Raw genomic sequence first — 13,898 nt, forward strand, 5'->3', positions numbered from 1 at the left:
GAATTCAATGTTGAGTCAAACCTATAATCCATATAGCTCATAATAACTTACTTGATAGAAGTATCTCAGATCAATAGATGGCAGGCTTTGGGTTTCTTTCAAATAGTTGAAAAATATAGATAAATTATCAAAGGCAACTTTTCACTAGTTTTACCTTAATTATGGAGAAAGAATATTGAGCATAAGTATCTCAGCAACTTTCTCCTTTTAAAATCCACCACTATCCTCAGTAGTCATATAGATTATTCTGGCTCTTTAATTTTTCACATCTGCTTGCTGTGACAATGTAGCATTTGGTAAGACAATTAGCTTTGGTTGCACATTCTCACTGAACTTTTGGTGAATTTATTACACTGTATATTAGTACAAAATTATTAGAAAAGGTTTCTAAAGCTGAATTTTTGTCATTTAGGAAGATGGGGGGGGTAGGGAATGACACTACATTTAAAGTCATTCTTCTGCCTCTATTGTCACCAGGCCTAAAAGTTGTAGCTACCCGGCAATTTCGCTGGGAAAACTGAAAATCTAATCCCCGTATTAGGTACTCCCAACTAAAACAGGATGTTGAAACTACTACTGGCAGCAGGGGTAAGAAATTTTCTGTTGCTCTTCTTGCCTGTGTTTTACGGTACAGGGGTTGGCCCTGGTTTGGTCCACCTGCCAGCGGAGCTTAAAGTTTCCGAGGCTTGGGGGAACACAATGACTTGGATCTAACAGCCTAAATGGGAAGAAGGGAATTTGTGCTGCCTTGAGGAAGCCGTTAAACTCCTGCTAAGCGAACTCTCTTTTTCATGCATCTATGCACACGACCGACCTCCTCTATCACTGACTAGAAATAATTTCTGACAATCCAGGATATTCCGAAAGCTTGAAGACTGGAAAATGAAACGACCCTGGAGTGTGGCCACATCATTATTTTGTGTCGCATGGTACCAGATGGGCAGGTGGTGAATGGCACTGGGATGTGAACGGACAGTTTAACAATGTGAATTTTTTCCCCCACAGAGCTCAGACAGACTTCATTTCCCTCTTGTCTTTCGGTCTCTAGTACTTGGAATTTCCCCCTCTCTGCAATATCAATTAACTCAACTTTGCAGTGGGGTAGCCAAAAAGGAAGAGGATGAAGAGGGCTCTATAATCTTAACAAGTGTCGAGGGAGTCACTGCGCCCCGGGAACCGCGGCGGCGATCCGCCCATCCTGTGCGGATTTCAGGGCTGATACCGCGCGGGTGGTTATGCAGCGGACCGTTTGATCCGCCGAGGATAGAGACCTGGGCTCGGTAGGGGTGTGCTGATCTTCAGGCAGACGTGGAGGCCCCTGCTGCCTCTCATCCGTAGCGTTTTATAACCATTTTCATCGTTCTTCAAAAGTCATGGACGACGGCCCGCTGCCCGACCTCCGAGACATCGAGCTGAAGCTAGGGCGCAAAGTGCCCGAGAGCCTAGTGCGCTCGCTCCGTGGGGAGGAGCCGCTGCCCCAGGAAAGGGACAGAGACCCCGCCGGGGGGAGCAGCGGCGGTGGCGGTGGCGGAGTCTGCAGTAGCAGCAGCAGCAGCTGCAGTTTCCCTCTCTCCCTGTCATCCTCCTCTTCGCCCTCCCCAACCTCTGGCTCCCCACAACCTAGCCATTCCAGTAGCGCCCTGGAGAGGCTGGAAACCAAGCTTCACCTCCTCAGGCAAGACATGGTGAGTGTGGTTCTCCAGCTGTGGGAGTGGGAGCCCGCGCAGAAGCACCGGGAGACCGGAAGATGCGGTCGGGGGCAGAGAGGGCGGCCGGGGCGGCCGAGCTGAGCCATGGGTGCGTGGGAAACACGGGGAGGGGAGCGCGCAGCGGGTGCGCATCTGGAGGCAGCAGCCGGGAAGCTTGTTTACCCGAGACTTCGCTCGGTCACGGTTTGCTAAGACAGCAGAGCCTGCCCTGCTCTGTGTACTTGCTGACGTCAACTCCCTGCTCCCGGCTCTGACCATTGAGGTGCCAGTCCGCAGCCTCCCAGGCACAAGCCTGCCGAGGGGGTCTGCAGTTATTGCACGCATCTGGGGCCTGCTGCGCGCCGTTCACACTTTCAGTTCAAAAGGTGGCTCGGTCCGTTGCACTTACTGCAAAAATACTTCCTGGTTTGCCGAAAGGTGGCGCGGCGGGGTCCCTGCAGCCCTTCTTCCTGGCTCACTCCTCTTCCACCACTACCGCCCCGCCCCTTGGTGCAACAGGCGAGCAGTTCCTAGGCCACCGTGGAGCTGATTCTCCACTGCTGGTTCTGAAAACAATGGCCCACTCGTCCTTGATGTCCTTATGAATAGCTTGTCTCATGGTTGATCCAAAAGAGCAGGTGATCCCCAGGCCCAGGGATTTGCTAATGACCACTTCCTACCCTCCCCCCTCAGTCCTCAATCTGCAATTGTTTTCCGTGCTGTTTGCAAATGTTAGCCTAAGAATAGGACAATGGGACTAGGAAGGGTCCGAGAATACTTGTTATTCCGGATGTACTTAGAGGGAGACACTTATTTACTTACCATGAACTCAGGCAAGTCACTTAACCTCTGTGGACCTCGGTTTATTCGTACAATGAACTGCTTGGAGGAAATGATTCCTTCCTTAATCCTTTTAAGAAGATGACCACAAAACAGCAGCATTTTCCACCAGCTTGGAAAGGAGGAAAGTTACAACAGGGGCCTCAGCCACTTCCACATAAATGACCCTATCTACTGGGGCTTTGCATGAAAAAGAAGTAACCGGTGGTGTTACTTTAGCTCCTCTCTTTTTGCAGTTGGAACACTGGGAGGGAATAAATTCCAAGCATAAAGTAATCTTGGCAAATATACTAGTGCAAAAAGCCATTCTTCAGAGATCATGTCCTATGCTCAGAATTTTTACCACACTATCAACACAAGGGCTTTAAAAACCTCTCTCAAGATCTTTTAAGCTGGTTTACTTAAGAACTTTAGTTTTTATGTCTCAAGAATCCATTTTCTTCCCAGTTTGAATGCAAATATATAGAGACATACATATATAGGTCTATGTATGTGTGTGTATATATATGTGTGTGTGTGTATTCATACACCATGTGTAATGCAAATGATTTTATTACTCTATTCATGTTTCACTAAATATACACACACACCACAGGTTATACATGTTAGTTATTCAACAAGTATTGACTAAGCATTGACTATACCTGGTAATTAACTGGGTGCTCAAAATACAAAACAAAAAGTGCAAGGAGCCTGTTTAGGGCTCTCAAATCTCTTGCACTCATTTGCCATTTATTATTTGTAGTATATAAAGCCTAGTGTGCTGAAGAATTTTGTAGGGTAAAAAAAATCTGGTTATTTTCAACAAAAGACATTTTCCAGCCTTGTCTATTTTTCTTAATGAAAATGTCACAGAGTTAATAAAAATCTGTTTCCCCAAGCCAGATCTTATTATGCATAATGATTGTGGTATATACATAAATACATTTTTAAAAAGCAAGCAGAAACAACAACAACAGGAGGGGTAGATTATTAAACTGACTATTCATTATATTTTCTATGTGAAGCATAGTTATCTATGAACGTAGGAGAATTTATGCCAGAACAGATGTTTTGTGTTCAACTCTGTACTCTAATCAAGGTCTCCTTTATTGAGCAAATGATAACATTGGCTATGGGAGTTTAGAGGCAAAGGATCGAAAACAGGTATATTCCCCTGCCAATGAGACAGTTTTCCCCCATTTTACATAACTCTTACGGGTACTAAAAACCCCAGCTTCAGCATAATTGCAAAGCAACAGATTTGTTTTTATGCAGACTTGGCAGTTTAGTTATAAACATGGAACAGATGCAGTTGTGCAGTTCTTCCTGTCTCCTGGCATCCCCATGTCGAGAAGTTGGGCGATGCCCCTGTGAGTTTTATGTTCTTTTCTGCTCTCTTCTACGAGCATTGAGTCAGCCTCCTTGGTCTAACGCTTGACCACACATTTCATGCTCCTTACTTTGAGTTGTTCACAGATTTTTCTTCTGGATGGTCTGGAATTATCAGGCTTCGTTCAGTCCTGCCCTCAGAACTCCTTCGTAAGAAACACCTTAGCCATGTACAGGATTTTCTAGAGACTTCCAGGAATTAAGCCTTCCTTCTTTTCCTATTAGGATGGATGTACTTACCACTGACACAAGGCACCATAGACGTGCAGGGACGGAGTCTCAAAACTTAAACTTATTTACGTGCATCTAATCTTCTCATTGTCTCTCTCATCTCCTTTTATGAGATGAATCATTTCCTTAACTCTTCTCTGTAAATATTACAATCAATGCTCTTGAAGTCTGTGAGATAGAGGTGGAAAGGAAGCAAGATGAAAGAGACTGAAGTTGGGGGTGGGCGGGGGACTGTTTCTGTGGCCAGACTTCTTCACCTTGAAACCCTTATTAACAACATAAATAGCACAATACATAATAAAGGGTGTGGGAAGGAAAATATTGGAAAAGAAAATTTGCAGGCATATATTTGATACAGTAGGCCAATTCAAAGTAACCATTCAGGATGTTCTGGAGAGAGAGCACATTTTCCCAACGTGTAAAATATTTTTTATTTTTAATTTAAAGATAAGGAAATTTGACAATAAGCAAATGCAGGGATACACAAAGGAAGTTTATAATGAAATCAGAAATAGATGTCAGACTTCTGGTACAAAGTCTGCCCAATTACATTTGTTCACTACTTTTCAATTCACAGTGTTTTACTATCTGTCATATGGTTTGAGCATAAGGTCATACTGGGAAAGAAGTATTTTCATCCACATTTTGCAAGTGAGATCACTGTGGCTTAGAGATGGTTGAGAAATCAGGCCAAGGTCACATAGCTAATTAGTCAACAGAATCACAATTTGAACTCATATCATCTGACTCCATGTACTGTGCTTTTCCCCCATTCTCGTCTGCATCCCAATAATTTCTCTTCAGAATACAAAATAGTTTTTATAAATCTGTGGTAACTCAGCAATCCCTAGAGTACTAAGGGACCAACAAAAAGAAGCCATCAGGATGCATGTCAAGGGTTGTTTCAGATATAGGTTCATTCAATAATCAGCAAATATTTATTGAGTGCCAACAATGTACCAGGCCAGCCTGGAGACCTTGGGAATATAGTACAAAATGGCTACTTTAAAAAGTCAGTCTTCAGAAGAGGCCCTGTCCTATGTCTCAACTTTTCATTCCACTGTCTGTGCAGACTCCTTTTGCAAAATTTTCTTAAGAATAAGGCTTTAAGCATTACTTATCAACTACTGCTCTAAGTTTTAGAATGCCTCATAACATATGAAATATTTTTCCAGTAAATGTAAATAATCTCTGTCAAAGTCAATGTTTACCACTTAGTAATACATTTTATACTGCACTTTTCTTTTACAAGATGTTCAAAGGATTTTAGTGCTATCTCAGTAATGTCCATATCATACCTCTAGTTTAAGAGTGAAAATTATTTTCATCAATTTACTCTGGAAAAAATTTGAAATGCATAAGATTATAAAGGCAATCACTAATGAATCAGAGCCTGGAATTAGAAGGGATCTAATGGACCCTCCCAAGTTTGCCTTCCTAGATAATTACTGTTCAGTCATCAAAGTATAGTTTGAAATGAAGTATATACTACCTATTGATGCCATATCCAGATTTTAGTCAATTCTGTGTCACGCTGGAATGGTTAATGCAGTGCCGTTATGAATAACTGATTTGAAGATATTGTGTCCTGATCCCATATTTTTAGCAACTACGTATTGGCACAGCAGCTGTGTAATAGTGAGAGATAAACAATTTCAAGCTAGTTACTTGTCTTATTATTAAAGCATTCAAATACCCCATCTGATTCCTCAACTCTTACTTTAATAAAGTTTTCTAGGCAATACACAGGGCTAGACACAAACACACATAAATGATACCAGAAGAACATGAATCAAAATTTCAAAATTTTTGAGGATACAATTGTACTTGGTTTTTATCAGTATTTTCTCTTACTGATCTTTTTCATGTCTCCGCACCCCCACAATAAATGGCTTGCCTTTTTTGTAATAAAAAAATATTTTATATTTCCTCAAAAAGAGATCATAATTTCATTACATTAACTTCACAACTGCTTTGGAAATGATTCAGAGTAGGCTAGGAGCTTTCTATCATTTATTCCATAATACTTGCAATAGCATTTTTACTATTTTATCATTTAGGTTTTTTTTTTTTAATTGAACAAAACTTTAAGGAAAACCCTTAAGGAAGGCGTCTTCCTTGATGAGTTCACAAGACAGCTGAAAAGATAAAATGGGGATATAATTTTGCCAGAGAAAGATTACAAACCAGAACATCAGCACGTACACGATGCCATAGTGGAAGTCAGACATAAGTGTTGAGATTAAAAGATAAAGCTGAGGAGATTTGTCATGGCAAATGTGCCTTGTACAAGGAATTAAAAGTGCTGATAGGGCTTCCCTGGTGGCGCAGTGGTTGAGAGTCCACCTGCCGATGCAGGGGACACGGGTTCGTGCCCTGGTCTGGGAAGATCCCACATGCCACGGAGCAGCTGGGCCCGTGAGCCATGGCCGCTGAGCCCGCGTGTCCGGAGCCTGCGCTCCGCAACGGGAGAGGCCACAACAGTGAGAGGCTCGCGTACCGCAAAAAAATAAATAAATAGAAAATAAATAAAACCCGAATAACTCTCCTTTTTAAGAAGGGGCTAAACACTGTGCTGGATGTTTATATATAGCTATTATGTTCATTTTACAGATAAGGAAACTATGGCTTACAGGGGTTAAATAATTTGAGTAGGTCACCGTAAGTGGTTCCCAGCCATTCATTCAAACAAGAACCACTGGCAATCTGCTGGATCCAAATTACTCCCAAACCGTACTATATCTCAGCACCATGAAGTGTGCCTATTTATTGTGACTGAATATTTCTACAGTGATTTCATCCCACAACTACCAGTGGATCTTTCGGTATTCTTTGAAAACTGTTATTGTTTCCTTTTTAAAATTAAATATATGCTCTCATTATAAAACTTCCAGAAATATGATATAAAGAGAAACAAAAGTCCCTTTCTACCTACTCCCAATACATCGTCCCCATATTACTCTTTACCCCCAAAGAAACCACTGCTGACAGTTTGGTGTGAATCCTCTCAGGTCTTTTTCTACGTCTTTGCCTGCATATATAGGCACATATACATTTACATAATTTTTAAATGTCTGGACTTCATTTTTCTTATTTTACATAATAATATTTTATTATGTCACCTGACATTTATTGGATGATTACAGTATGTCAGTTGGCACTGTAAACAGTTTTCATGTATTATGTCATTTCATTCTCACTCCTCACCCACTTGTGAGGTAAGCACTGTGGGTTGTTAGGTAATATAAACAGATTCCTGATAGAATTTAAGAAATGTTTAGTTAATATTTATTTATTCTGTCAATTCTCTTATATGAACCTCAGCTAGTTACTAATTAAAATGAAAATGTCATTACTTTGCTTTTTATAATAAATGATTATCCAACTATTCAATAGTTCTTTTAGAATCAAATTCCATGCAGAGAAATCTGACTTAATCAGAACACTTCATTCCTCTATTGAAGAAATAACCAAGTCTTCAAATTGGAATGTACTTCTCCTCCATCACATACCATTTTAACATAACCTTTTTGTTGAGTTTTTTTTTTCTTTTTTGATACCAATAATATCAGTAAAACCTCTAAAAGTTGGATCAGAGTGCTAACATGGCACAAAGATGATCCATACTACATGGAGAAGGCAGAATGGCCACCGAGAGACTATGGCTCAAAACCATCTTAGGTTTGTTCAGACTCTAGAAGGCTCATGATGACAAAACAGATTCTGCTCCTAGAGATCTGGCATGATCAGAACACTGGATTCTTTAGTTGAAGATATAATTAATATCCTTCAAACCGACTCATAACAAAGTGATGTATAAAACTGGAACTAGGGACTTCCCTGGTGGCACAGTGGTTAAGAATCTGCCTGCCAGTGCAGGGGACACGGGTTTGATCTCTGGTCCGGGAAGATCCCACATGCCACAGAGCAACTAAGCCCGTGCGCCACAACTACTGAGCCTGCGCTCTACAGCTCTCGAGCCAGAACTACTGAGCCCAAGTACTGCAACTACTGAAGCCCGCGTGCCTAGAGCCCGTGCTCTGCAACAAGAGAAGCCACCGCAAAGAGAAGCTCGCGCACTGCAGCAAAGAGTAGCCCCTGCTCGCCGCAACTAGAGAAAGCCCGCATGTAGCAATGACGACCCAACACGGCCAAAATAAATAAATTTATTTAAAGAACCAAAAAAACTGGAACTATAATATATTATTAACTTGCCCTCTCCTTGAAGGCCCATTTTATGGACAGTTGGAAGACTGGTGAAGCAGAGGATCAGCACAATAGTGAGATAGGAATTTGATGGTGTCCTGGCACTACTGGACCCAGCACTGCATTTGGCATCTCCAGGACAGCCATTTCCCTTAATTGTCTTGGTTGGGTCTGCCAGCATGGCCACTGCTGTTCAGCCTGTATTCTAACTGACACATCTTATTCTTCAAAATGTTAATCCCATCAATCAGGAGTTGGTCATATTGGACGTCTTTACGGTGAGTTTTCAATCTTGATCTTTGATGTCTTATTACTGATTTCAGATTTTCAGAGGATAATCAATTTCCCTCATTTCTAAGTGCTAGGGGGCACATCACATTCCCATGTATTCCCCGTCTACTATCAGCATCACACTGCTGTTGTAGAATAATTTTTAATTTTTAAAAAACATTCTGGATAATATGGCTTATTTTTATGTAAAAAATGATCAGATTATCCATTTGTAATTAAAATTACGGAATGTTCTTTTTTTCTCTGTATTTTAAATTAGGATGCCTGAAGTGAGCCAGATGTAAGTCTTTGACTTTCCATATATTTGGGAGCAGAACAAAATTGTTGCTATATTAGCACCCACCTCAGGAAACACATAGAAAGGTTTTAACACCAGCACCCCAAACAGTGAGATATATGTCACAACTCAGGGATTGATAGCCCAGGATATGATTATAATAGTTTCTCTGATTATTTATTTATTTTTTTGCAAAAGACATTTAACTAAATTTACGTTGATTTTGTTGTTTTGGTGCCGACCAAACAAAGCTTGAGACCAAAACTGAGAAGGAAAGTCCTTCCTCATGGTGATAAAGTCCAACTTTCACGGCTACGCAATTCACAGAACTACCTGTAGTTCTTTTGCTGAGAATTTAATCATAAAGAGCTACTACTAGCTCTTTATTGGTGTGATGTTAATTTTGTTTCCAGGTTTTCCCTTAATTTCATAAAATGTTTAAATTATTATAACTGAAATGATACATGCTGTTATTAAAACATGCAAATAGTACAGAAGCATCTAAAGTGGAAAATGAAGGTTCCCCACACCCCCTTTCCCAATTTCCAATCCCTAGAGACAACTACTATGAATAATATTCTATGTATCCTCCTAGAAATTTTCTGAATATATATGTAAGCATACCTATAGTTTCTTATATACCTTTAGCTATAATTATAGACATATATTTGTGTAGGCATATGTGTGTGTATAATTTTAAAACTGAGACTCTCAGAAGCTCATGTTGCAGCCAGTTTTCTAGATTCAGTAAATACTCTGGTATTGAATATATATCTATAGCTTCAAAACACAACTTACAGTGCTCCCACTTTGGATGGATTACTGGCAAAGGACAGCAGTTAGAGTCTATTTGTATAAAAACATAATGCAGTTGGTGAGGCAAAAAGACAGAGTCAATAATCTCTAGAAATAGAAAAGACCATTGTAGAACCCTAGGGTGGGAAAGAACTTTAGAGGTTCCTTGGTGCCTTTAGACCAATTCCCCACTGGCATCCTCACCCACTGATCATCCATCCTTTGATGAATTTCTTCAGTGACGGGGACTTCACTGGCTCCCAAGGCAGACCATGCCATTTTCAGACACTTCTATTCATTATACTTGTTAACTGGCAATTCCAGTTGTTCATCAAAAAGACAAAACTATAACCATTCAACAAGAGGTTAAAAAAAAATGCTCCAGCCTGTTGCCTACAAGCCGTGAGTTCATAACTTAAGATGGATGCTCTATCAGGTGTAAAATACAATGAAAGCTCAGTGAGTTTCTCCTAGTTTGATATGTACATGACTAAAATAAAAGCCTTTCTTGCAAAATGAAAAAAAGAACAGCAATGCCATGTATTGGCAAGGATGGGGAGAAGTGGGCACTCTCCTGCACTGCTGCCAGAAGTGTATGTTCAAAGCACCTTTTTAAGTGGTAAACCTGACACTGTATTTAAGAGGGGGGACTTCCCTGGCTGCCCAGTGGTTAAGACCCTGGCTGCCCAGTGGTTAAGACTTCCACTGTAGGGGGATGGGGTTTGATCCCTGGTCAGGGAACTAGGATCCTGCATGCCACAGCTCAGCCAAAAATAAAAAAATAAAAATAAAGAAGGGGAAAAAAAAGATACTCAACACAGCAATTCTGGTATCAGTAATATTTAAGATAAATATAAAAATTTACCCTAAGAAAATAATAATGGATTTGTACAAAAATATAGTTTGTGTGTACCTTTGGTATTATGTATGATTGAAAAAAAATGGAATAATCTAAATGACCAATAATGGTAGGTAGGCTATTTATTTGCATATGATAGAAATTTGTGTAGCTATTAAAATTATATTGTAAGATTATTTATGGAAGAGAGAAAATGGTTATAGATATTTACATGCTTAGAACAAAAGGCTGGAATCAAATACTACCGTTAACGTTATAGGGTATCATTGGATGGTGGGGTTATGAATGACATTTTAAATTTTTTCTGTTGTGCTCTGTTGTTCTATTTACTTTATCTGCACTAAGTATACATTGTATTTTGGTAAGAAAAAGTATAAATAGGCAAAATTTAGAAAATAAAAGAGTATGGGCTTTAGAATAGGTAAAGGTGAATTCAAGGAATCACAGCCCTGCCTTCTACCAGCTATGTGTCTTTAAGCACATAATGAGTTTAATATACATAAAGTAGCTGGGAGTCTGCCTACTAAATAGTAAGCACTCATCAAGCATTAGTTTTTTTTTGCCTTTCTCATTTGATTAATGGCTTAACTATTTCATACTTATAGGAAAAGATGAGATTAGAAGTTGTCCTATTATCTTTCTCTTCTGTTCTCTTATTGTATTTCATAGAAGAAGGGGGAGGGGCATGGCTACATGTAAAATAACTTCTTGTCCTGCACAAACTACATCTGGGTTGCTAAATTTGGCATTGAGCACAGAAGCAACACCAGGAATGGTTAGTGCCCAAATAAGAAATGACCACTTCAACTCTGGCAAGTCCTTTCTGTTGAAAAAGGTGAATTAAAAACCAACCGACAGGGCTTCCCTGGTGGCGCAGTGCTTGAGAGTCCGCCTGCCGATGCAGGGAACACGGGTTCGTGCCCCGGTCCAGGAGGATCCCACATGCCGCGGAGCAGCTGGGCCCGTGAGCCATGGCCGCGGAGCCTGCGCGTCCGGAGCCTGTGCTCCGCAGCGGGAGAGGCCACAACAGTGAGAGGCCCGCGTACCGCAAAACAAACAAACAAACAAACAAAAACCAACTGTCCCCTCAGGATCTTAGAGTGGCTGATGCTAACCATGGGCAAGACCACCACAAGAAGGTAATGGAGCGGACGACTACTCTCAGAAACATTTACCAAGCATTCCACGGTCTCCTCCTATGAGCCTTACACCTCCTCCCAGAAACAGATGGGTAGAAAATATTAAGACTGATAGATGTTCACATAGGTTTTAAGAGAGAAAAGTAGTCACTGCTCAGAATACAGAAAAGGATAAGAAATAATTGATTACAGACAAAGCCCTTTTTTGGATTTCATGGGTAAGAATCTGAAACCATACTCCAGCCTTCTACCATCTTACAAGGTGATGATAGTAGTGTAAAAAATAATACACAGAGCCACCAATTTAATCACTTAGATCGGTGATTTTATAGTTACACTATAAAACTTAATGACTTAATGGTATTTTAAATATCGTTCATTGACACAATCTTGCTGCAGTAAAAGCACACGATTATTTAAGATATATTTATAAGTCTCTGGGGCTACAGATTTCCGCAAGGTGAAAGTCTGACAAAATCCTATGTACATGACTTCATTTGTCACTTTATTATTGGGCCAGATTTTCAGCTGTATATTTCAACTTGGTTAATAAAACTGCAGTCTTTTTCTCCCTCCCTATAATCACCCGGAGGGCAGAAGCTATGATTAATCAGTGCTTGTGTTTCTCTAACACCCAATCGTTTAGGGACTCAGCATTTGTTTAATGTGTAAATTAAAGTACACCTTAGTCCTGGTTCTAATTTTTGGGTTTGGAATGCATTAGCAATATTGCTTTTTTGGACAGGAACATAGAACCCCAATCCCTCCTCTGCTTCCCACTGGCCAATTCCAGTCACCTGGAATTTAGGTTCTTGGTTAAGAAAGACTACAACATTTTTCTTCCTATTACCTGTTATTGTGACATTTGACTTAGAAAGAGAGAGGGAGAGAAGAAGCCGGGGGAGGGGGGGGTGCGGGGGGGAAGGGAGGAAGGGAGGAAGGAAAAGAGAAGAGAAGAGAAAGGAACCTTTCTTCCGCTGTGAAGTGATACAGTAGAATTTCTTCTTGGTTGCAGGACCTACTCTATCCTCAGATATGGTCAGCTGCAGAAACCATTGCTGTCAGGGGTACTGGCAACACACAGAAATGGAAGAGTTGTTTTGCTACTCTGTTAGGTGCACAAAGAAAAGGCACATTTTATTGATAGTTTTCGCCATCCTCTTTTCCTACTCAGGAATGAGGTTTTGAAGTTCCAGAGTGAAAAGAAAGAACTTACAAGAAAAAGAGACATCATTTATAATTGTGTACGTATTGATAATATGGTACAGTCTATGTGGTTTGGGTTGAAAATAAATAATAGTCTATTTTGGCAGCCTACGTTAGTACCCAGATAGCATTGATTGGGCATTACTTCTCTGACTCTCCTTAGCACATCCTCAGTATAGACTTGGGAACTTAGGACTACAATGTCACTTGGGCGCATTGTATCTGACGTGTTTGAGACAGTTAGCAAACTTGCAGTGAACCTCATCAGTGATGACCAGATGGTAAGTTAGACTGACAGAATGAGAAAAGCTAGGTTTCTTGAGTATTCATGATAAGATTCTAGAACTGGAGACATTTCAAGGAATCAACCTATTTTTCTGTTTTTAATTAGTAACTAGATTTGAAAGATGAAAAATGGCTATCAAATATTCTAGTATTGCTACTAAAGCAGCAACTGTATGGGTTTCCTTCTGAATTTTTTTGTCCTTACATGAACTTTTACATACTATTCACTTTCCCAAAGGCACTGGTTTTACCACCTTGCAAGAAGCTATACTACATGGACTTCTGCTGCTTTTAATCTTCACATTTCTTATTTATATTATCTGCAGGAAAAATTTACAAATATGTGGAGAAATATTTTTTAAAAACTGTATTTTAAAATAATTTTGGACTTTATATAAAAGCTACAAAAATAGTACCAAACTGTACTATATACCCCACCCAGACTCTCCCACATGTTACCTTTACCTTCTCATTCTCTTCCCTCCCCCTCCTCTCTCTCTCTCTCTCTCTCTTTCTTCCCCCGCCCCCAAACACACACACTTTTCCTTAAACATTCTTCAACTTAAAAGTTGCAGACATGATATTACTTTACCTCTAGATATAATACTTCAGTGAGCATTTCTCAAAAACAAGAGCAGTCATAAATGTTGTCCTTCCTCTCTCCTATATACAGTACAGTCATAATTAATGACTGACATCATTTTTTCCTG

General features: G+C 40.2%; 1 protein-coding gene across 1 annotated transcript in view; it reads left to right on the plus strand.

Annotated features, from left to right (window-relative positions):
- Window positions 1-703: 703 nt before the first annotated feature.
- LURAP1L (leucine rich adaptor protein 1 like) overlaps window positions 704-13,898 on the plus strand; it is a 44,954-nt gene continuing 31,759 nt past the window's right edge. Inside the window, exon 1 of the mRNA XM_007465637.1 lies at window positions 704-1,685. Within this exon, the coding sequence (XP_007465699.1) occupies window positions 1,374-1,685 (312 nt within the window). The 5' untranslated portion in view covers window positions 704-1,373. The remainder of the gene's footprint in view (window positions 1,686-13,898) is intronic.

This window comes from Lipotes vexillifer, unplaced genomic scaffold (genome assembly GCF_000442215.2).
Source record: "Lipotes vexillifer unplaced genomic scaffold, Lipotes_vexillifer_v1.1 scaffold31, whole genome shotgun sequence".
Lineage (NCBI taxonomy): Eukaryota > Metazoa > Chordata > Mammalia > Artiodactyla > Lipotidae > Lipotes > Lipotes vexillifer.